This window comes from Lissotriton vulgaris, chromosome 2_1 (assembly GCF_964263255.1).
Source record: "Lissotriton vulgaris chromosome 2_1, aLisVul1.2, whole genome shotgun sequence".
NCBI lineage: Eukaryota > Metazoa > Chordata > Amphibia > Caudata > Salamandridae > Lissotriton > Lissotriton vulgaris.
The window spans coordinates 1,394,601,713-1,394,627,571 of record NC_141687.1 but is presented as its reverse complement, the minus strand read 5'-3'; the positions used below and the strand labels follow the sequence as shown (position 1 = coordinate 1,394,627,571).

Below are 25,859 nucleotides of genomic sequence, written 5' to 3'. Positions count from 1 at the left end.
AAGGGCAAACAATATATTTTTTATACAAGTTGGGCCCACCAGACCATACTGGGTTGTGGAATTTACTGTTTTAATGTCTGGGAATATGAGTGGCAATTGATGCATTCTAAAATACACTGGTCCAGTTGCATTGGTCCTAGCCCAATGATAGTTAAAAAATCTTTCCACATTGTTTGGGCATTCCCACCCTTAAGGAAGTTTTAGAAAAATAGTGGTAAATGTTTAAACACAATTATCTTAGTTTTGAACAAACGGGAGCAGGTTAAAGAAAAGAGTGAGTTACAATGATACTAGGGTAGTTGAGAGGAGATGTGGTCTAGTGGCTAGAGCTGCTGACTTTGGAACTTTGGAACCTGGGAACCCAGGTTTAAATTGCAACCTTGGCACTTGAATGAGGATTTGTTTATTCTGGGCAAATCACGTAATCTTCCTGTGCCAGAAAAATGTAATGTGCAAATTGTATTTGTATAACCTCCCCCAGTAATGTTCAGTGCTCTGTTGCTTCCTCTCTTGGTTCATATTATATAAATACTAATACATACATTGGGTCTACTGTGTTGTAAAAAGATCGACAAAAATGCAATTCTAATCCCATTTTCATTTGATTTTCAGAGGTAGAACACAGACTTTTCTGCGTAGGAAGCATGTACTACAAGACAATAAATATGTGCACTGTCATCCGGTTATTCTAATCCTTCCCTTGAACCATGGTCAAAGACCCTACTTCACTTAGCCTGAAGGTGTCTCTCCTCCCACAAAGCCGATTTTCTCTTCCTTAGCTAAATGCATTAGGAATAGACTAATGAGAGGCCTCACTGGAGACAATATGCAGCTGGTGGGTATTCTACTACCTCCCTTGGGCTCTCTCTCTCTGGCCTTCCCTAGTAGATTTTCAAAGATGCATCAAGATATCTACCTTTCTGTCAATCCATAATTTCTCCCACTGTCGCCAAACTCATCTAGCTTCTTCCCTCACTTTTCTCCTGCTGCCATCTCCTGCTCAACATCATTTTCCCCCTTTCCAACTTGTTGGTTAGGTGCTTGAGAGTGGCTCTCAATGAAGCATCATTGCTCTGTCTAGTGGGAAATCAGTGTTTTGGGGAAGACCATTGCATCCACAAGTTGCCTTCTTTATTTCTTCTTATCTTATGTGTAATTGTATAGCATACAACTCACCTGGGAGAGTATCCTGGGACATATTCCAATATTGTTGAATACTGGGCAGAGGTTGTTAACCTTGTTAATGAAGCAATAAATAGACACATAACTTTCCTGGAGATATTCATACTGGGTATGTACCCCCACCCTAAAAAGTGTAAACTTGCGACGACATTTTGGCATTGGTGTTATCCGAGTGTTAAGTGATGATGAATTGGAAGTCGGCAGAGAAGTCTAGATAAGGCTGGAGATCTAAGTCTGAAAACTGGAAATGGAATTGCTTAGGTTGGCCTGATATGAGTGTATATGGCTCCTTAGAGAGGCTAAAAGAGGGTAGGGTAAACTGGAGTTTGCACGAGCATGATATACAATGCCTCAATTAATGGGACGATAGTGGCTCAGATGGATTGACTTCGCCCCAGACTTTCCACACAGTTGTTTAGAGACTTGTTTGTAGGGTTTAAAATAGTTGGAGTGTGCAGAGGGGGGGCCACTGGTAGTTTCGGTCCTCCATTCCCCCATGTTTATGTAGGCTGGATATTATAAATATACTTTTCATTGAGAGGTCTCCACCTGTGGCTGAATAGTTTACTTACTTTTACCTAGTTAGTTTAATACAAGGGGCATCGAAGAACAAAAAGTACACCTAGAGCAGACACTACCTGTGTATCCTAAGGGATGTTATATATGAAAAGCTTATTAGGGAAAGGATGCATAATTTGGTAGAGTTTGGAAAGTAGGGCCAAGTAGGTTACTAAGGAGTGGTATTACGACCAGTAATGAAAGGTAAATTGTAGTATCATTGTCATGTCCTGTGAACAGCTGGTTGCAGAAGTTGCTTTTATTTAAAATAAAATAAAAACTATTTTGAACGAAAGATGGGTGACAACGTTTCAGAAGTCCTTGATTACCATACACTACTTCTTTGAAAGCGCTACAGAGCTTGTTGTGTTTTGCTGACTTTAATTTATTAATTCATTTTCTAAAATAAGACTTACTACTCAACTGTTTCATAAAGTGAGTAACCTTTACACTTTTAAAGTAAGCTTTTTGTATTATATCTCTTGTGCACCTATTTTTTAACATTATAATGTTCAGCTTCCATTCACTGTAAAACAGATTTCGTATCGCGCAATATTTTTTTCCAGAGAAAAAGGGTCACTTGAAAAGTTCATTCAGTAGCTATTTTGCCAGAATTTTTCTCACGCTGAGTTAAATTAAACTATTACAAAACTTCAAAACATTTGTTTGATTACTTGAAGAATGTACTCATTATTTATCAGGAGCCAAACGTACTACTGAAATGTACACTGACCAAAGACATTTGCAATTTTTAAAGTCTGCCAGACACTGGCTTCGAGACAACTAAAATTAACATTGTTCTTATCTGATGTGGTAACTATTTATAAATGTGGTCCATGTAACAGTAAGCTAGATGCCTTATCGACAGAATCTGCCCGAAAATGTCACCCTGTTAGTGAGCCACTATTTATGTTGCCATTTGAGTCAAACTAGACATTCTGTAGCGTTTTAACCAAAGTTCGCACAGAATTGCAGCTGATTGCTAAAGGCAATTGGTTGAAGTAAAAAGATGTCAGAAGTGAGAAATATGTGTTGTCCTATGAAAAGGAAACTTTGCATTTACTTTTAAAACAATTAACCGCTTAACTGTCCCTCCCAAATTCTAAACCTAATTTTTAAATCTTCAGGAAAGTTCCAATAGGCCTTTGTAGGAAACTGGATTATTGTTTGCTTTGGATAATAATAATAATAATCCACATTTGTAAAGCGCACAATAACCCGTAAGGGTCTCTAGGCGCTGGGGGCCGTCGGGAAGATTAAGCAAGCTATTGCCCAGAGTCACATGGTGCTGGGCTAATCTGCCGCCGGCCCTGGGGATCGAACCGTGATCCCCAGATTCCGGAGTCAGTCACCCTGGCCGCGGTGCCACACCTCTCAACCTCCAAGGATAAATACCACCACTTAGATGTTGCACAAATTAAATCAAATAATACTGTGCTCAATCACTGGGAAATCAAAGTCAATGTGTAAAGTATTTAAGCAGTGCATACTGTGAGTGGAGAAGTGTGGCTCAATGGTTAGAGCGGCAGACCCTGATGCAGAGGTCTAGCCTGGGACCAGGGTTCAATTCCCCGCCTCGGTGGGTATTGGGCTCAAAATTCCACGGGCCTGATAATTCTCGCCTCGGTGTCTATTCCAATCATGCAGTCCCACTCTGCAACTCTGGGCAATAGCTTGCTTAATCTCCACAACGGCCCCCACAACACTAAGGATGCCTGGCCTCCACCTTGGGGGTGCCCAGGAGTGGACGCCTCGCAGGGAAAGCCAGGATGGGTTCCACAGCGGTATTCGTACAAGCGCCTTGAGACCCTTGCGGGTGAGTAGTGCGCTATACAGGTCTCAATTTACATACACCGGGTAAAATACATACAATAACATTTCTCAACTAGTTTTAAAATAAAGACTGACACAATGAAAATACAGTAAGGGGAACTGGAGATATGGATTTTTAAAGCTTGAATTGAAAAGAGTGCCAGGAAAGCACAGAGAGCCAATAATAGCAGGGGGAAGCGGTAGACCAGGACCTAGGCATTAGATTGCAGGCTGACCACCATTGGGCTCCTGTTGGATACACAAGTGTATCAGTCCCAGTGTGCCTCTTGAAGTCACAAAAAGTTTTTTAAGTCCAAACTTAGAAAGGGATTTTGGCACTTTTTATGAAGAAAAATCCATCTTGAGTAGGCCACTGCTGAAATTCTAGCCACTGCTTGGGACCAAAGGCCGTATACTTGAGGGACGTTAGGCCTGCAGGAACGATGAAGCTTCGATGATTTCTGAATCACTGAAAAATCTCAACACAGAAAGGGACATGGAGGTTTTTTAGAGCTGCTTGGAGCCTTGACTGGGACGAAGATAAATTCAATCCGGCATCATGGAACTATCAAATACTTTTTCCTGCAGGTCCTCCTGAGGGTTTGGAACTCTTCAGTATAAGCTTTTCACTGTTTCAGAACTTTCTTCTGCTGCCCAAATGACTACAGGAGCACACTTCTATGGCCCACAGGACCGAGACTGTCCGGCAGAGTTCCACAGAAAAGTCTATTCCAGGTCCAGTTGCCATTGGTCGCTGGGTATTTCCAGGAGTTTTTTCTGTGCTTGTAGCCACATAGGACAACAACCAACCAACTCTTCAAGTCCACTACTTTGTCCTTGTATAAGAAGGAGCAGGCTCATTCCTTCAGGGCTCCTCTCCGATTACAGACAAGAGGTCCTGTCTTCTTCTGATTGTCCATACATCCAGAAAGTGTACTGTGGAAGGGCCTTGAGGTGCTACATGTATGCCTGGCACCAGCTGGTAGGTTGGGTAACTCATGTGCACTCCCTAACCATTGGGGGGAAAAGATCCCAGGAGCAACCCTACACACATTTTTCAGAAGTTCCTGTTTGGTCTACTGTAAACAAACCCACAATGACCCTCACCCTCAGAATGAAAGATGGAAAACATCTTGTCCCTTTGTGTAGGTCCTGTGTGCCCACTGAAAGATCTGACCTGGACAATGAGCAGTGACCTCCTTTGTGGTCACTCAAAACTGGATCTTGAGGTAGCTTCCCTCCCACTGGATTTGTTTGATACCAGCTTGACTATAGGGAAAAAAGCTGGGGATTTCCAAGTGTCACCTAACATTTACTTATGAGAGGGCTGGCTCCTTTGAAGTTAATTACTTTCCTGGACCCACCTGAAATGTTCTCCCTGCCAATGGAAGAACTTTCTCACCCCCAAACCTAGACCATTTTCTCAGCTCTGAGAACAGTTTTCACACCTTTTTCTCATCTAATTTCAGCCACGGACAGGCTGGGCAGTTGCTGGAGAACTAATGCAAATTAGCGTCCAGCAGTTTCATTCAGGGTAAAAGTAATTTTCTACAAGTTACATTTCCCATATATTTTATAAACATCTGACTTTACCATTACATTGGGTTTTTATTACATATAAAAATACGTCTTTGATAGGAATCTGTATCTGGTACAGGTCAACAGTTATAAATTAAAGTGTATAATTTATACTTTGACCTTTTCTGTGTGTAGGCTACAGCTTGACCAGTGACGTAGTTTTGGACCTAGTCACTGGGGGACCTTGCCATTTCTATGTCAAACATGTTCCACTTTTGAATAGTATGCACCCTGACTTGTGGGTTGCAGAGTGCATTTAGGGATGGTTTATTTAATATTTAAAATCAGGTTTTCTTACCAGTCAAAAGGGTTATTTCAAAAGGTTTGTTCAGCAGGGTTCAAGCTGCTGCTGTCACGCCTTTCAGAGTAAGCCTCAAGCCATGTAACCTCTACCAATGTAGAGGATGGCGCCATAGGTGCTGCAGTTCACAAGTGGCATTTAATTTTCCATGCTAGGGATGTAATTCTGTACCATATACTATTTTCTTATAAGAATGTTAAATGTGGCAATCCTGTGTAAAGCCAATTTTTACATGTTTTAGGGGTCGGAGCACATACACTGACCACTGAATAGCAGAATCCCAGTGTTAGAGATAAGTTTACCAGCAGGCGAGTCCCCAAGCAATTAAAAACTGAGGTTGACCTCCCAAAAAAAGGGGTTACTTTGCAACAGCCTTGTATTTCTCAAAAAATATCCAGGCCAAATTTTCATCTTTTTCCCCACGTGGATTCTAACGGTACCATTGGTTTGTGGATTCCTCTGGAGTAAACCGTGAAAATAAGCAAATAACACAAAATGTTTGTTTTTTTGTTGCAAAAATTGGGAAAAATACACTTTAGGTGCAGCTGGGGCCACTGAAATTATGTGGCACGAGAGGACCAAATTATGCTGCAATGTTGACTAAATTATGCAGCAAGAAAAGGTAAATTATGCAGCATAATGCAGCATATTACGTCATTGCTTTATCATTTTCAGGTCAAAGCCTACCAGACAGCCCAGCAGTCTGGTTTGCGGTTGACAATCAGAAGGCTGACCGAGGAATGCATTCCGCCCATTGTTTATCACTTAGGCTTTCTAGCTTGAGTTCGTCCCTTTTGTTACCCAAACCTTGTTTACTGTATTCTTCCACAAACTCGCTTTCTGTAAACAGGCCTTTAAATCTTGTTACATTTGCTGTGCATTCAAATACAGGTCAAATGTCAAGCTCTCTTGATGTTTACTTTTCTTTCTCTGACTTGAAAGTGAGAGATTTTATGTGACAATCCTGCTGAGTATCCATGTTAAGTGGAGGTGAAAAATATTTTATTTTCCTACCACAAAAAATAAATATACTGATGTTTCAGCATTTATCAAAACTTGTACAAATGAAGCACTTTTTTGTGATTCTGAAGTGTGCTTGAAAAAAATATTTGAATACGATCAAAACACATCAATACACTAGGTTTTGACATTTGCCCACGTTATCATGTGTGTAGTAAAACAGTATTTTGGTGCAAATGTAATGGCCATTGCAATTGAAAATGTGTTGTCTGTAATGGCAGTGCACTGCCACGCCATGTGTTCTCCACACTATGCCACTCCACTCAACGACACTCCACTCCGACATGCCACTCCACTCTACACCCCTCCACTCTAACATGGTCTACGACACGCCACACCACTAGACTCCAGGCCACTCTAATCTATGTCACTCACTACACAACACACCACTCCCCTTTACGCCCTCCAATCCATTTGCCCAACTCCACTCCATCCCACTCCAATGTGCCCCAGTCGGCCCCACTTTGCTACAAACTACCCCCAATTTTATCCACTCCAATCTACCCCACTACACTCAACGTACACCCACTCCACTCTACCTCAATTCAATCCACTATGATCCAGTCTACCCCACTCCACTACAATTGACCCCACCCCAATCTACCCAACTCTGCCCAATCTACCCCACTTCAATCCGATAACTCCAATCTACTGCACTCCACTCAGTTCTCCCCCAGTGTACCCCACACCTCTCATTCCACTTCAATCTACCCATACCCACACCATGCCAATTTACCCCAATCCAATTTACCCCACTCCATTCCAGTTCATCCAACTCAACTGCAACCTATCCAACTCTTCTCCACTTTAATGTTCCCCACTCCTCTCCAATCTACCCCTCCCCAATCTACCACAATCTGCCCCATTCTTCTCCAATTTACTACTCTCCAGTCCACTCAGTCTACTCCAATGCAGTCTAATCCACCCCACCACACTCCACTGAAATGTACCCCTCTCCGCTTCACTCCAATCTACCTCACTCAAATGTACCATACTCCACTCCAATCTAACTGCTCTCCACCCCAATCTACCCTACTCAAATCTTGCAGTAGGGAACACGAGGAGTACTCTCACTGATGCGTTACATTGTTGCTGTATTGCAATGCATTATTCCACTAATTTGATTCCGGCACCACTGAGCTGATTATCCTGATACACTTTGTACGTTGAGCGGAGTTTTATCCTCGTATCAGCCCTGAAGAAGACATGGTGTCATATGTCTATCGACGAAACACTTGTTGAGTGAAATGTTCTATGCTGGCTGTATGATCTACTATTGATTGGATTGTTTACTGGTTGTGAGAATTTCAACTAGCCCTTTTGTGAAGATTTATGGATTACACCTCTTTGGTTCGAACAGATGAAATGGATTAAAATGGACTGTATATCAATTTCTGTTGGACTAAAGATTGATTTTCTTATCTCTCTAATGCTCGGAGCTTGCTACTACTTAAATCTTCCCCTCCCCAATCTACCCCTATCTACTGCATCCAATCTACGCCACTCCAACCTACCCCACTCTACCCCATCCCACTCTACCTCACTCCACTATACTTCGCTCCAATCCACTCCACACTACCCCACTTTAAACGACCGCACTCCAGTCTACCCCACTCTAAACAACCCCTCTCCATTCATCCCTCTTCAGTCTACCCCATTCCATTCCAATATACCCTATTCTAATACACTCAGTCTGGCCCACCCTAATCCACCAAATCTACCCCACTCTCATCCGCTCAATCTACTCCACTCCACACCGCCCTAATCTACCTTACTAGATAGACTCCACTCCAATCTACCCACTACACTACACTCTTCCCAATCTATCTCACTACACTCAACCCCAATGAACCCCACTCCACCCAAATGAACCACACTCCAGCCTACCTACAACAGTCCACCACACTCCATTACACACTACCCCACTTGACTTCACTCCAATCTAACACATGCTACCAAAATCCACCCCACTGCAGTCCAATGTAACCCACTCCATCCAAGTCCAATTCACCCTGCCACACTCCACCCCAAACTACCCATCTCCAGTCTACCCCATCAATCCGCCCCACTTAAGTCTACCCCCTTCAATCTACTTAAATCCAATCTACCCCATCCTAACACAGTCTACCCCACTCCAATCTACCCCATACCACTCCTTCCAACTTCACTTCAAACTACCCCATCCAAACCACCCACTCCTATCTATCTCACTCCAGTCTACCCTACTTCACTCCAGTCTACCCTACCATAATCCACCCAATATTTCCCATCCCAATCTACCCCACTTCTCTCCAGTCTACCCTACCATAATCCACCCAATCTACCCCACTCTAACCTACCCCACTCCTCCATAACCTACTCTACTCAATTTACTTTTACCCACTCCCCTCCAATCCAGCCTTTCCAATTCTACCCCACTCCACTCCAATACACCCCACTCTACTCACTTCAATCTACCCCACTCCAATTCACTCCAGTCTACCCCACTCCACCCCTCTCCAGTCTACCCCACTCCATTTCCCCCACTCTACTTCCACTCCCCTCTATGCCAATCTACCCATTCCACTGTGCCCCAACCTACCACATTCCACACTACCCCAATCTGCCCCACCCCACCACACTCTACAGAAATTTAGCCATGTTGAACAGCAGCCGCACTGGTGTATATAATGGCTAAAACAAATTGCCAAAGCCAATAACTCTTGCCTAGGCGCGACCTGTTGTTTTTGCCAATGCTTGTTTACTTTTAGCAATACGGTCTAGGCAAAGATTTCACTTCATTAGTACCTGTTTAACAACCTAATGCAGCAACAAGCAACTGAGAGGGACCTAAAGCACCTAAGGTCAGACCCCATTTTATGTAGTCCCCGACTCCATCTTGGGTAACGGGGGTTCTCAGTTTTAGCAAACAGGAGTCTCCATTTTTACCCAAATTGATGCAGAATAATTTTCGTGTCTGCCATCGACGGAGGGCATGGCTAGCCAGCTAAGATGGAAGACGCAGGTCTTTAGTGCTCTGCCCTTTTTCGCCCTGTTTATCCTGGGGAATCGCCGAGTAATCCCGTCCCCCCACATTGCAAAGTATCAGAATTGATCACCAACATGTCGGAGCAACTGGTGATCGAAAACCAGAGATTTCCTGCCTTATGCACCGCAGCGGCGGGCACACTTCATCTGAGGACAGGATAGCCTGGCCGCAAGCCGCTGGAGGAACATCGCGGGCAGAGAGCGACTCCCATTGCCCCATCAAGATACGCTGCAGCAGGGAGCCCCGAGCGCCTGCCGCTGAAACAGCAACTCACCGAAGGCTTGCTGAGGGATGGGCGCAGAGCAAGCCGGAACGTGTGAGGTGAGCAGGGCACTGAGAGGGATCAGGCGTCGCTGCCAGCAAGCTGGGTGACGAGTTGGGGAAGCTGCTGTGGGGAGACCTGCCGGGCTGCAGGACTTTGGAGCTTGGGCGCTGTGCGGCCTCCCCGGAAGAGCTGGACACTTGGATGTGCTCTGAGGGCTGGACACGTCTCGGCGCAGCCAGACCTGAGTAAAGCCCCACCGCAAAGATGTGATCCTGCGGAGGCGTAAGGCCACTGTGGGCACCAGCGGTGTTTAAACTGTTGCAGAACGGACGTTGGTGCTAGAACGCTGGTTGCCGTAAAGTCAATAACCTAAAGACAAAGCGCTGCTCGGGAGGTGGCCACCCTGGGCCCCGTGCAACTGGAGAAGGTGGAGGCGGCCGTGGGCCTGGGACTGGCCGCCCGCGGGCGTGGGAGGAAAGTAACACTCGTGTGGCTACCGGTGGGAAGTTTGCCCCAGGCAGTAAGGGGTGAATGCAGAGAGCCCTCCTGGTGAATTCCACAATGAGCAGCCTCAACTAAGTAGGAAGGCAACGCAGAGCAAGCAGGCCTGTGGTCTTCACCTCGACAAGCAAGAAGTGAGGAGGGGCGCGGCGCCTGCTCGTCACTACGAGGCCTTGGGCTGGAAACCGGCCGGCCGTAACTCAGCGGGAGTGGGTGACTGCGGCGAAGCACAACAAGGCCAGATAGGCAGAGACAGCAAGTAGGGACTGAGCGGAAACATGCCCTGGTTGGAGAAACGTGCACCAGTGCACGTAATTGGAAGAGGGAGTGAGTGCTTTGGAGCGAGCGAACCTTCACAGCATCGACGCCGTTGCAGGAGAAGAATGGCAAGTGTGCCCACAGCAGCAAGGACTAATATGGGGGCCTGCTTGGCACCAAGAGAATTGACTCGTGGTGCATGACAGGTGGAGCAGGATGTGAAGCAGGCAGTCAAGGTAACTGAACATGCTAAATTGCAAAACTGGCCAAGCCGGAGTTCGCCAGAGACTTTCGAGCCCTGGACGTGAACAGCCGAGCACACACATAGTCGCACTACCTTGGAGTCAGATGAACACGGAGACACAGTCAAGAGAACCAGCGAGTTAGCAAGGACACAGCGGGAGCACAGGATCAGGCAAGGACGTGGGGTGTGAAGACCTTTAAGAAACAGGATATACTAACGACATAGGGTACCTTCTGGAAAACTGGGGCAATGGCACCGCACCCCACCCACAACTGCGGACAGCTCTGTGAACACAGATTCGTCCCTCGCGAGCAAACAGCAAATCAGAGACACTACAGCAAATGTAACAAGGACACCAGTGGTCCCGTAGGACAACTATAGGCGCTGGATCCTCAGACAGGTGCCTTCCCCCTGGCAGCGTGCGGCGGCTCTCCACACGCAAACAGTGTCTGAAGAAAAGCAAATAGGAGAAGCAACAGGATCCTGAATCTCAAGCAGGTACAATGCATTGCTGAGAGAAACGCTGGCAGAGCCCAGATGCCGTGGGAGCCTCGCTGCTGAGCGGCACCCACACGCGACTGACAAACAAACTGCTGACACCCTGCTTTCCACTCGGCAAAGACCAGCCTGGGTCCCTCATTCAATTTGCAGATGCCGAGCCTACTGTACAACCGCATGCCCACCGCACAACAAATGACCACTGGGCGACTCAGAACTAATACACAACAAGCCTAAATGCAACTTGATACGCAAGGAAATCAATGTATGGAAGTTAGAGGATACAGGTGAATCCCCAAACTTGACACTCGGCAAAGCTAGACACAGTACTGGCAGCGGTAGAAAAAAACGTCAGAGCCTTAGACCATTCTCTGAGCTCGCTGTAGACAAAAATAGATAAGGTCACATCAGACTTCACCTTACTGAAACCAGACTACCGGAAGGTGGCTGAGAAAGTCCAAACAAATGCACATACCTTGGCAGAATTGAAGCCAATTGTGCACAGCCATGCAATGGCGCTGCAGAATATCCTAGAAAGAATGGACACCCCTAGAGACCGACTGGAAGACGTGGAGGGCTGCTCGAAGCGCAATAATGTGGTGTGGTGGTCCTTCCAGGTGAAAGAGGAGGGGCAGGACCCGATGGTATACGTGGAACATTGGCTGCTGGAAATCCTCCCGGACAACATGCTCGCACCTCACTTTGTAGTGGAGCGGGCCCACAGAGTGCCGGCTCGCCACCCACCCCCGGGAGTGATACCTCCGCTATTACTCTTCAAACTCCTCAATTACAGAGACAGGGACACTATACTAAACAAAGCCCGCAAGCTTGCTGAGGTACGAGTGCAAGACCAACTGGTGATGATGTTCCCAGATCACACAATAAAAGTTCAAAATAGACGGGTTTCTACCTTGAAGTTAAACGCCGAGTCTCCTCTTTGAACATACAATACTCTCTTGTGTTCCCCGCGAGGTTGCGTGTTGCATGTGAGGGCCAAACGAAATTCTTTGAAGCGCCATCTGAGGTCTGGGACTGGCTAGAAGAGACAGGTCGGCTGACAAGGCCCAAACCACTAGCGAGCGGGCAGTCACCCCGACAAGGCAGAAAAAGCTGTTGTCGTGGCAGAGGGAAAAGCCCTAAACTGTCACACCCACAGGCAGCAATACAGGACATGGAGCAGAGATAGATGGGGCAGAGAGAGGCCTAGCACTCTGCGGCAACCATCCAGGCCTATTCTTCAATCCGTGACACGCACCCCCCGATCCTGCAGCCTGGCTGGATTATCGCCAGCGTGATCGAGGATCGCAAATCCCTCCAGCTGCCAGACATTAGCCTGCAAATGTCAGACGAGATAATCTGAACATTGAACAAATGCTTGCTGTAGAGTATCCCTTTAATGTAAAAGTCTCCATTAGCATGATTTTATTTACGCATCACGTCTCAGCAAACACGCACCTTAGCACATTGCATGTCCACCATACGAAACGGGGAGCAAACATATCTATCACAAGAAACCTCGCTCTGCCCTTTTGGTCGCAATAGCGACTGAGCTTTGTGGACATGCGGTGCCCCAGGGCGGGATAAGGCACCATATTATTCCTTTCACCAGTAAACCTTAGGGCGCACGATACAGCACACCATCACGCAGCACACAACCCCGTAGTTGCACATGTTACACACATCAGTTGCCACTGTTTGGCTCCCCAGTTTGTGCTGATCTCTTGATAAACTCAATCGCCCAACCGCGTTTTATATTTTGGTATTCTGACCCTTTGTCAAAGGCGGTAGGTCTGCCTTACTTACGACAACACCCATTATATTGTTTCATTATAAAGTCAGGCATGTGTAACAAAGGTGGGTTGGGCGCCTGTAGGGGGTTGGGTGCTGCGGGTGGCTGCAGGCCTTGCCCTGCCCCACCCCCAACCTAACGCTGCACCAGGCTGAAGGCCGTGCAAAGCGGAGGAGCAGGAAGACACTCGAGAGATGATTGCAGGGACTGACTTGTGGCCTGGCCCTGTTCTCCATCCTTACGTCACTCATGGCAGTGGGTGTCTTAACTTTCATAAAAATACCATAGAAGTTCACTGAAAAAAACAAAGGTTGAAGTGACGTTATCGTTAGGATTTGTAATATATTAATTTACATTAAAAAAAAGCTTTAGAAATTCATCTGAAAAGGGGACTGTTCTGGTTGGGAGAAAATGTCAGTGAAAACACACTATTTTAAGCGGCCAAAACCTCTGAAATTCACCATTTATAGTTAACTCAAAAAAACTATAACTTGTGCCCTAAAGTAACTATACCTCTCACCATGCACTGCTGATTACCTCACATATTACATCAATCTTGACATGTTCTATGACAACATTGATAACATCACTGCAACCTATGTAATAACCTAATTGATGATAAAATGTGCTTGGCGGGGGCACAAGTTATAGTTACTTTAGGGCACAAGTTATAGTTAGTTGAGGTACCTGTAACTGGTGAATTTCAGTATTTTAGTTTGTTTGAAATGGTATGCTTTAATTAACATTGTCACCTAACTATTACATCCGTTTAACATCTGCTTTTTTTCAGTGCTTTTCTGTTTTTTAATGATATTATTTCAATTCCTTATTCTAACATCACTTGAACCTTCTTTTCAGTGTGTGTGTGTGTGTATATATATATATATAATCAAACACAGGTTGCCTCAAATGGAAAGATGCCACTGGCAGGTAAGTAAACCTTTCTTTAATGGTCATCACTTGCAAGCAGGAAACAGAGAGAAAAATGCAGCCTCAGTAACACAAGCCTCCAAACGTGTTTCTGGAATCACAGTTCCCTTCCTCAGTGGTTTGCTTGAGCTGTAAGACAAGACTGAGTTCTCCGCACGCTTTTCATTCCAAGAGCGTGCCTCAGTGGGCGGGGCCATCTGCGTGGCTTTATGGTCTCTGTAGTGCCGGAGAAAGAATTAATCAAACTCATGTGAGTCCGTGTTGTCACCAGGCAAATATTGAAAAGTTTTACCCCAGTGGGTTGGTGCAAGTTCTGTTTTGTTGCCTGCCCCGCTTTACAGTGATGCATATATATATATATATATATATATCTCTCCTACTGGCAGTCGCCAGTAGGTAGTTATAGTTAGGACCTAGTTTCCATAGGAAATATGCAACATTCTATTTGTAATAACTTTGGCGCCGGTCGACGAATCTTCGCGGATGTCGCCAAGAAAATGGCCTGCTCCGCGCCCGCTCCTTCCCTGAAAGTTTGGGGGTGATTCGTCGAGTGGGGGCTGAGAAAAAAGGGGGGTCCCAAAACGTGTTTTCCCCATGCAATTTTCCATAGGACCTTTAGCCAGGGCTACAGCCCGAACGGCTGAACGGAATTACACCAAATTTGGCAAAAAGGTAGAGTTCGGTTCGCAGATTACCCTTTTTGTTAAATGGTGTAAATCCGTTGAGTAGTTCCTTAGAAAATCAAAAGTAAAATCATAGATATATCTATAGACGACATACCTTACGCGTACCCTCCCGAGCTGAATGCTAATTGGCTGTCAACACTCGAAACCAAGAAGTGTTGGCAGCCATCTTGTGCCTTGGTAGAACCGAGGCACAAGAAAGCAGTAAAACAAACGTGCAGAACGCAAAAAGGGGGCAGGGTAGAAACACCTTGACCCCCTAGGCCTGCTCAAAAAATCGCAGGGTACGTGTACCCCGTGAAAAAAAAAACCCCGGTCTGCTTTTTTTCAAATTAGCTCCCGGGGGACCAAATCCCGAGGGCATAATGCAAAAAAGTGTGGGGGATGGCCCAATCCTCTCCACACTGCCCTGAGGACCGCCACCCCCCGGGGCAAAGTAATTATGATAGCGGGGGCACCCGGCCCCCCGCAGCCCCGGGGACCGCCACCCCCCGGGGCTTTGATATTAATGATGGGGGGCCTCTAAGGCCCCCTAAGCCCAGGGGACTGCCAAAACCTGCTCTCTCTTCCAAAACCCACCCAAAGACTATTGCTTTTCTGCAAGGGGAGCAGCATGTTGGCTGCTCCCCATGCAGAAAAGCAATGCCGGCTCCCGCAGGATGCGAGGAGCCGGCAGGGACCGTGGTGGGCTTGAGGAACCCCCAAGAGCCCCAACGAGGACGGCCAGGCCCCGGGGATGGGGTCCCCGGGGCCAGAAGTGGCCTGGGAGGGGGGCCACGCGGCCCCCCTCCCAAAAAATAAATAAATACATTTTAAAAAGGTGGCCATAGGAGGGGGCAAAGCAGCCCCCCCTCCTAATTTTAAAAAATAAATAAAAAAAGGCCCATGCCCCGGGGGATGAGGTCCCCGGGGCGGAGTATGGCCCTGGGAGGGAGGTCACACGGCCCCCTTCCCGATTTAAAAAAAAAAAAAAAAATTAAATGGGAGTCAGGCCCTGGGGGATGGAGTCCCCAGGGCCCAAAAAAAAAAAAAGAAAAAGAAGGGGGGCTACACAGCCCCCTTCTTAAAAGTTTTTTTTTTTTAACCGGTATCGGGAGGAGGCCTTGCCCCCTCCCTGCACCTCTCTGCAAACGCGCCCCCTGGCGCATTTGCAGAGGTGGAAGTAATGTTGCAGAGAGGTGTAAAAAAGGGCGGGGCCTCATTACTCCTCTCCGCAACGCAGCCCCCTGGCACATATTGGAGGTTCCTGGTGGGCTAGTTGGCCTGTTGTGAATGTATCTAGGACCCTAATTAAATATTCCCGATTCATGCCCTTATGCGGTTATAACAAATCATATCCTTATGAAGGCATAAGAATCATATCCATATTTAGTCATAGCCAATGCAGTCCAAATACGGCAAGGCTACTTCCCTAGACTCCTAGAAAGTACAAAGCGTTCTCTAAACAAACCAAACCTCCAGCAGCCCGGGAATTCCCCCTGCTTTTGTTTTGATTTGTCCTAGAACTCCTGAGAGTCCTGAAAGAACTGCCAGTTCTGAGTGACAGTTCTTAGTGACGTCTTATGTCCAACCTTACGTCAAACACGGCACCTTCCAGGTATAAATATACCAGCATTTGCCTTAAGCAACACACGGTGGTTGGGAGCAGAGCGGCGATCTACTCACCCGAAGCCCAGCTGATGCGAGTGCCGAAGGAAGCTGTCCCTCCCATTTGACGCATTGGGAAAGAAGCTGTCTTTTCTCCTGCCGAGAAAATCCAGCTCCAGTGTTTCCAGTCACCATTGCGTGTTACTGGGAGATCGAGTCCTGAGAACGAGATACAAGACCTCCTTCTTTCTATAACCAAGGTACCGAGCTGATTAGATCCTGAGAGAATTCTTGATTCAGATTCTTGGCTAAAACTAACTTAACTTAAACTGCAACTCCCTTACTCCTTCCCACGTACTAGGCTTAGGTTAGGTACACTGGGGTAGGCGTATTTAGAAGCACCAGTTGAGTATGTTTAGTCAACTTTTATCATTGTATGTAATTGTATATATTTTATCAGTTTTGAGTATCATATGGCTCAGAAACAATATCAATGCTTTTACAGTATTATTTCATAATACTCCTTTTACTGTACGCACTTTACTTTATGACAAGTATTGCAATAATAGCAATTCACTTCTCTTGCATGAGAAAGAAGACTGTTCAATAAATAACACCTTTTATTGAAAACGCCTGTCTCTCTCTTTCTCTGCACTCTGGTGAAACTAAGTATGCACGATTGACTGAGTGAAATAGATATCTATTGTTTTCACACGACTCTGGAGATATACTCCTTATTCTGGAGGGAGCAAAGTTGTCATGTTTATGCTGTTGTCAGAAGCTAATCCCTTCTTGTCTGATCAGGGAAGTTAACTCCTCCCTGTTCATTCGAGAAAGTTTCTAGTGACCTCTGAGCTAGCTGGCATACCTAATTAAGTTTAACCTATTCAGTAGAGACCTAGTCGACCACAGTCCTACGTATAAACTGCCGTTTATGTTATTCCAATGCACAGATCCTATTGGGAATATAGGAACTACACTACAGGCCGCCAGGGACCCCCAGTATGCAAGAGGAATTAGTTCCCCCTCTGCAAACGCGCCAGGGGGCTGTGTTGCAGAGAGGTGTAATGAGGCCACGCCCCTTTTCAACACCTCTCTGCATCGCAGCCCCCTGGCGCATACTGGAGGTTTCTGGTGGGCTAGTGTGCCCCCATGAACCCCCAGTATTTAAGGGACTTAATCCCCCAACATAGAGCGCGGTACGGGGTGTGTTTGCACTGTGGTGAAGGTAGGGTGCGGGGCTAGAGGTGATATGTGTGCAAACATGCCCTGTGGGGCGTTTTAAGTTGAGGAATCAATTCTTCTTCAATCCAGAGGTCCCCTATGGGCCAACTAGTCCAACAGGTACCTCCAGTAAGCACCATGGAGCTGCGTTGCAGAGTGTTGTAAAAAGGGGGCGTGCCCTCTGAACACGCATACTGGAGGTACCTGGTGGGCTAGTTGGCTCACAGGGAACCTCAGGATTGAAGAGGAATTAATTCCCCAACCTAAAACGCGCCACAGGGCATGTTTGCACACATGTTACCTCAGGCCCGCCCCCTTCCTTCACAATTTAGCAAAATATTCCTGTAAAATCAGCCGAACTATGAATTCCGATTTACTCACCTGTTGTCACAAGAGACGTCAGTGCTGCATCTTTGAGCGCACTACTGATCCTGAAAAGTAATTCTTACCATACTTACAGTAAGTTGAATTTCCTTCCATAGGCTAACATTGACATGTTTTACTTGTAAATTCTTCTAAGTGTGGAGTTTTGAAACTTTAAAAATTCCTCAAAAATCAGCCGTACTACGAATTCCGATTTACTCACCTGTTATCAGGAGAGACCTCAGTGCTGCATCTTTCAGCCCACTACTGATCCGGAAAAGTAATTCTAATCGTAGTTACAGTAACTTGAATTTCCTTCCATAGGATATCATTGACTGCTATATAAAATATATATAAATTAAATATAAAAAAAAAATATTACAATTTCAATATTTTTTAAAACATTCATTTTTCAATTTATATAAAAAATATGTAATGTAATTTAAAAATTAAAATATCTAAAAATAAATAATTTAAAATAATGTAGTATATAATTATAAAAAAATAACAATTAATACATTTAAAAATTATCATTTACAAAACCTTTGAAATTCACTGAAAAAACTATAGGTTTCAGCCACGTTATAGTTAGGAATTAGCATTTAAAAAACCTTAGAAATTCACTGAAAAAAACATAGGTTTCATACATGTTATAGTTAGCTGGACATTTCACTCATACAAAATCATTGAAATTCCCCCGTTATAGTTAGTTCAGCTAACTATAACTCGCGCGCCCACAATGCACTGCTGATGATGTCACATATTACATCACTCAAGACATGGTCAGTGACATCACTGATGACATCATCCTTGTTAAAGAGTGGCAGACCTCCTCTCGGCGTAATATAACCCTTGATACACACATTCAAAAATAGAAACTAAAATTTACAAAAAAATTGAGATACCAATACCAGTTAGAACAACCTATTCAGTAATTCCAAAATCTACATTCACATCCACTCATTCACCAACAGTTCCATATAGTCACTCATACATGTACTCACTCATCATATGTACTCACACACCTATACATCCTGTTACAAACCGACACTCAGCCATAGTTACTCACACATGCAAATAAACTATCAAACATCCATTTATTTGCATATACAGCTATACACACACCACTACAGTTACTTTTACAGAAACGTACACATACTTATTCTCTTAAACAATCACTTATAGAAACACATACTTATTTATACAGGAACTCGTCCAATCTCTCACTCTCACATATAATCACTTATATACATCAATACGCACATATACTAGATTAAAACATATGTAGTTACTCATAAAGATACTATTGAGACAGTCATTCACTCACTAACACACCCATACAGACTCATCCACCCATACAGTCCTGCACACATGCTGTCTTCAAAACACATACATACAGTGAGTCACTCATTCATGCATCTATGCGCTAAGTAATACCCCCCACCGAACCATACAGAGACTCATACTGATACTCAAAAAACAAACTAATAACCCATATACACACTCATGTAGCTACTCACCAACCCATGCAGCCACTTATAGAAAAGTGAGACACTGATACAGATATTTACATATTTAAACATTTCTTGCTAATACATGTATTCACTAAGATACACTTAATAAGTCAGTTATACAATCAATTTTACAAAAAAAAAACATCCATTTAGACACTTATTTACCCATTTATTCTTCCATCGACCTTTAGATATACATATATAAAAAATATTTATTTTTCAGAAAGAGACACATTCACTGGATGATGTCATCAGTGATGTCATCAGTGATGTCATTTGAGATGTCATCAGTGATGTCATGAGTGATGTCACTGACCATGTCTTGAGTGATATGGGACGTCATCAGCAGTACATTGCGGGCGTGAACTAACTATAACGGGGGAATTTCAATGGTTTTGTATGAGTGAAATGTCCAGCTAACTATAACATGTATGAAACCTATGGTTTTTTACAGTGAATTTCTAAGGTTTTTTAAATGCTAATTCCTAACTATAACGTGGCTGAAACCTATGGTTTTTTCAGTGAATATATATATATATATATATTGCACACCGCTTCTAATTTATACCTTTGTCTGCATATACAGGTATGGTATGTTGTCACTAGCTAATCTGATAGGTGGTCCCACCAGAGAACTGCATGCATTCAGGAGCTCATTGGTTGCCCAAGTCCATAGCTCATCGCAGTCAGGCGGCTACTTCAGATGGTCGAAACTTTGTAAGCTGCAGTAACTCACCTTTTTGTTGATATACCACACAAGTAGTTCTTAAGCAAGACATTTACACTAGACATGTTAGAATACCGCATCCCAAAGAGCAACACTATAGATCTTGGTAGCATACCCCTAGACTAATTGTCCTAAGTCCTGCACCTATGTCAAACAAATCTGAAATTAATAGCTGTGATCAATGTTTTAAACACTACATATGAGCCAGACCTTGTACAACTGGCAGTAGTGCATGCAATACCAAACTGGGCTCTCTCACTGCCAGCTGCACAGGGAAGACAGTACTGGTGATAGAAAACCAATTATATGTAACAAAAGCTTTTGTAGAAGTGTCTAGAGCCTTTGCTTTCTTTGAGGTAGCCCCATCAATGTTCTCTCATTCATACATGCATGTCTTTACACTGAGGAAGTATTTGTTAGAGAAATTCTGTAATTCTTTTATTTTTTTCCAGGCGATTTTTACGGAAGCCAAATGTGGCTGAAGCTAGTGAGCAGTTTGGTGAGTTTTATGTTTATACAAAATGTTTACCTATAAATGCCAAAGACTCAACTGACCGCTTCTGGCCTAATTTATCACGGTGTCCTTGTTGCTATTTCATTGTATTTTCTGTGTAGAGTATGATCACAAGATCATTTTTAGGATTCTTGCTCATATGAATTATGTGCAAAACCCTATCCGAATGTGTTGAACATGGGTCCTGGAGAGCTGTATCTTCAAGAGATTTTTAGGATATGCACATGAAATACATTTGCATACAATTTATCTGTACAGGATTGATTAAAATAGTCTGCTGATATTCCACAAATTGTTTGTAGATCTGGTTGTTATAGACCTACATTGACAACCTTTATATAATGGTCATCTTTGTTGTCTTGTTTATTATATGATTACAGATTTTTAGGTCTCACTCACCGGGCAGTACTAGTTGTCTGGTTACGAAAGACCTGTTGTGAGCGTAGAGTGGACTTGCAGTTTGTCCATTGCTTATTATAAGTTGGCCTTAATGTCACTCTTGTTTGCTTGCTTCCTGTTTAGACAACTTTTAACTATGTGGTGTTAAAGACTTATTGTGCACATACAAAATACTTAGAGTTGGCCTTGGGTCAGCCCACTACTTATCATTTCTTGTCTTCCCTGTTAATGTCTTATGCTTGCTTTTTATTTGATCGTTATTCCTCCTCTTCCTGCATTTGTACCTACCCAGGCACAGAAATTGCCACTTTCTGTAAAGTGCGGCATCCATTCTACCCACTTCCAACATGGCAGGACCCCTCTCCTGGTATGTGGAGCTCCCTAGCCCAACCCAAATGTGTGGCTGCCAAGGGGCTACGCGCCCCAGGAAAACTGACTTAACAGCTCTCTCCTGTCCCAAGTGCCAGCCTATCTGCCTCAACAATGTAGTAGCCCTTCTCACAATGTGTAACCCATTTGCCCTTCAAAAGCGGCTTTTCCTTTGAAGCTTGCTTATTGTGCTTACACCTGTGTGGCCTTCTACAGGAGGGAGCTTGACACGATCTAAGTCAGGCCCCTATTGTCTCCTCTCCCAGGAGTCGTTAGCACGTCTTCTCAAGAGGACAGAAAGCTGTCTCAGTGATAGGATCCCGTGTTCAATCGGTCTGGGCACAGAGAACTAAAGACATCAAAGTGGCAACTTTGCTAAAGTTGCACACTACAACATGTTACATTTATTTTTACCTGAGAATCAAGTCTGGCTTAATGTAACAAGTTGTTTGATACCTTGGATGACCAAGTTTGGTCGCATCTTTCCAGAGCTAGCCAGCTGAGGAGTCCGCTTGTATCACTTCACTCGTCAATTGGGTAACCAAACTTTTCCACCGTAAAAACAGCAGTTTCGCGTTTTTGCTACTGTAACATGTAAAATTACTTGTTTCTGCCCTTTGGACAAGTTGCTTTAAGACTCAGTAGGTGTGCTGTAGGGATGACTTAGCCACATATCATGAGAAAATACGATGTTGCCTTTGCTTTAAATGGCAAAGTCGGGCCAGCAGCTAGAAATGCTCTTCCAGCCTGCAAATGGCTGGATGGGGGCCTTGTTTTACTTGTGTCATACTAAGGGTGACACAACTAGAGTTACAGGCCCTGTGGTGACCCCCCCTAAGTTATATGTCCTTGGTACCACTTACTAGTGCCTTACAAGCAAGTTAGCTTAGCAATTTGGGTATGAGCCAATTCGACATAGCAGTTTAATGGCAAGGGCACAGGCACTGAAGCCTGGTTAGGAGACCTCTGTGCTGTGTGATCTTTCCGCAACTTAGCGGCCAAGCTCTGGAATTTCCTTCCCCTCCATATTCGCAGTCTGGATAACTATCTGACATTTAGGAAGGCAATCAAAACTCATCTCTTCCCTTCGGTTTAGGCTCTAGTTTTCCGTCTCGATGCAGTCAGCGCCGGGACACCTCTTTGCTGAGGCAGCTGTTGCACTCTACAAGTTGGGCTAACATAACATAACATCTCAAAGTCGAAAACCAGCAGCATTCGTCCAGAAACTTTATGGTGACCATACAAAAAGAGGTATTTTCTTACAGTGAGACCTCAAAAAGCTGTCTATCAAGAGCATCATTTCATAGCATGCTGTGTAAGGTAGGGAGTCTGTTGTGTATTGTATAACATAACTGGTAAATTTCATGGATTTTACAGGTTTGTGTTCTAAGCATAACTAACCTTTAGCTATGATTTTACATGGAATTTCTAAGTTTTTATGATGCACTTCAGTCACCTGCCCCGACCTGCATGAAACTGAGAAAACCAAGAGTAAACAAACATGTTAAGTCTCTGCCAAATTTCAGCTGTTCCATCAAACGGCACCAGCATTTTAAGCAAATCAAACATGTTTTGATTCCCGCCACTCAACCCCTCCTGCCCATTTTTAAGTGTGGCCCCTGCCAAGTCTGCACAAACCCTAAAATACCTGCTCTGGATGTAACTTGCTTACTGACTACCCCATTTCTTCAGATTCGTCAAACACAGGAAAGGTTATAAGCAAATTAAATGTCCTTGCTATCTCTTTACCTTTGCCCCCCACCCTCACTTGATGGTTTGGCACAAGCACAAACTGTGACATAACGCAAACTAATCCTTTAACATATCCAGCTGAATTTGTGCACAGATGTGACACACATTGTTATTAGCAAATTAATTATTTTTGCCCTACCCATTTTAATTGCCCCCATTGATGGATCTTACTCAACTTGCTAAGTGTCTGCCACATTTCATGCATATTCCTCAAACTGTGCTAAAGGTATAATCAGGTCAACAAATGCCATTTCAACTTTTAAGGTATATGAAAGTGTTTACTCTTTCAAGCCCATTACGCACCTTTTTTGAAACGTTAACATCTCAAAAACTACTGAAAACATTTATAACAAACCATAAAAAGCACCCTTTTCTGACTAACATACATTTATGTCTGGATTGGCTTGATTCCTTTCAGGACCCTCAGCTGCATAGGGTGAGTGAGTGCCAAGTTAGGTGTATTTCCTTCCAAAGTTATAGTCGGATATATAGGAAACCCTATTTTTTGTCAGCTCTTGTATCTTTTTCTGTAGATCTGTTGCATGAGGCTGTAGGTTTTGAGGTGGGGGCTCAGCCTGGTGCCAATTGAGTAGGACGCGCATTGAGGAGCTCCCATCCGGCGAACTCCCAACCTGTTATCCTGGCATCTCGGTTCTCGCACAGGTTTGTGCATGACTGAGACCACTAAGTTAACCAAGGGGTACAGAATAAACCCTTGGGGTCGTTTGCGGGGGCGGTCCTGAGCAGAAGATAGCAGAGAGCGTGTGGTCCCAGTCAAGATGGCGGATTCCCTCTGAACCCACCGGGAGATGATAACCCTGCTGAGAGCCGCTCGGGAGAAGCACAGCACAGAGAGGAGAAGCGATGTCTTAATAGCGGGCAGCGGGGTGGAGTTAACGGTCCAGAGTACGGCCACACTAACCCTGTCGGAGGCCCCTGTACAAGCTGGCTGTGATGGCGAGTTACCAGCAGAAGCCTGGAGCGGTGCAGAGATGGTGGGACGGCGGGCTTAGTGGCCACTCTGACAAGACATCCAAGGAGACCCAAGGCAAAAATAACGGAGCAGATGCTCCTAGATCCCCGCCGATGCAGTGAAACACAGAAGTGAGGTGAAGAGGGAGGCGGCAATGAGGCCTAGTTGGAGTGCAGCCGAGAGATAATTCAGGGCCCGACGAGTTAGGCCGGCTGACACATCTATGGTGGGCGGGAGTCCGACAGTGCCACAGAGCAAACTGGAAGTGGTATAAGTGCAACATCGTCCAGCAGAGCCCCCTGGAATGTACACAGCCAGGCACCCGATGTTGGTAGAGGCACCGCTAGAGAAGAGTGGAAGTGGCAGTAGGGCCTACCTGAAGCGTGACTATCTCTCAATTGGCCCGGCGGCCCTGGAGAAAGAGGAACTCTCTCGGGTGTATGGCCAGCGTGGCCCCAAGCAGTTGATCTAAGCATGAATGGAGATCGGGGCTACATTACATGGGAGACCAGCCCTGTGCGATCGATACCGTTAAAACAGGCAGAGTAGAACAAGTGCAGCCATCTGAGGACAGTGGAGGAGGGTTCGTGGCCCAGCCTGAAGCTAATGAGCGGTGTGATAGTGTGGCCAGTGGGACCTGCTAGTGAGCCCCCAGCCTTTAGGTACAAGTAGTGCTGCAGTGGAAGATAGCCCCTTGGGAGTCAGGGGTTCTAACAGAATGATCGCCAGAGTGCCTCTGATGGTTCCCCCTGAGGAGTTTCATAATGAGCACCACAGAGCTGCTCCCCTACTAGACAACTAGCCGCTATATCTCATATTAGCTGAACTCCTTCACTACAGGGACCATATTCTGGCACAAGCTCACGCACTGAAAGACCTCCAAATACTTAATAGCAAAGTAATGATCTTCCCGTACTTCACCAAAGAAGTGCAGAAGCAACAAGCTACCTTCTTGGAAGTGAAGAGCCTCCTCAGGCAGATCAATATTCGCTATGCAACGATTTTTCCTGGCGCAACTGCGGGTCATCATGCCTAATGGGTCATAATTTTTCCTGACACCGCAAGAAGCCTGGAACTGGATCGAATCGAGACCAGAGGCTGAGTCTGGGGAGAAGCCCAGACGAGGGGGGCCCGCAGGCTAATGCCGGGATCCACAAAAAAGGGAGCCTTCACACTGGCGGGAAAACAGCGAGAAAGAGGGAAAGTGATCAAAGCACTTGCTAAACTTAGTAACCCAGACAAGAGCCCACATTCCTTGGTCAGTGAACAAGAAGATAGACACTCCAAGTCGACCAAGGGCACTAGCTCAGCAGTGGAAACCAACGCTAGACTGCCTCAATATACCCCGAGAACGACAGATTACATTATGTAGGGCAGGCGGTTTCAAAATGAGTGTGGAACATGGCTCGGTTATGACCCTCCGCGGGGTCAATGCCCTAACTGAACTATTTGGACCTACACCCAGTGGGCTGAGCTCCTAGTAATGGGGGTAACCCGGAAGGGGGGCTCCGCTCTGAGACTATATCACCAGCCCACCCTGGTTGTTATTAAGTGAGTGTCCTCTCGATGGGACACCCGTGGGTGTGGGAGTTGGGTTTTAGGTTGGGGATTATTGGGGGGAAGGGGAGGGAACGTGCATGCCGGGACAAGAGAGCCCTGACAAGATCAGGGATGGTGAGAATAATCAGAATTCCAGGAACTCCTAGTGAGAGGGAAGGTCACCTCAGAGAACACTATGGGTCCCCCTCTAGAATATAAAGTACTCTCCTGGAATGTCTGGAGGATTAATG

The 25,859-nt window shown here is 45.2% G+C and overlaps 1 protein-coding gene across 1 annotated transcript in view; it reads left to right on the top strand.

Moving 5' to 3' along the window:
- Positions 1 to 25,859, top strand: part of LOC147732630 (40-kDa huntingtin-associated protein-like) — a 657,506-nt gene that overhangs the window by 13,224 nt on the left and 618,423 nt on the right. The window contains exon 2 of the mRNA XM_086957151.1: positions 20,515 to 20,561. Coding sequence (XP_086813277.1) covers positions 20,515 to 20,561 — 47 coding nt within the window. The remainder of the gene's footprint in view (positions 1 to 20,514; positions 20,562 to 25,859) is intronic.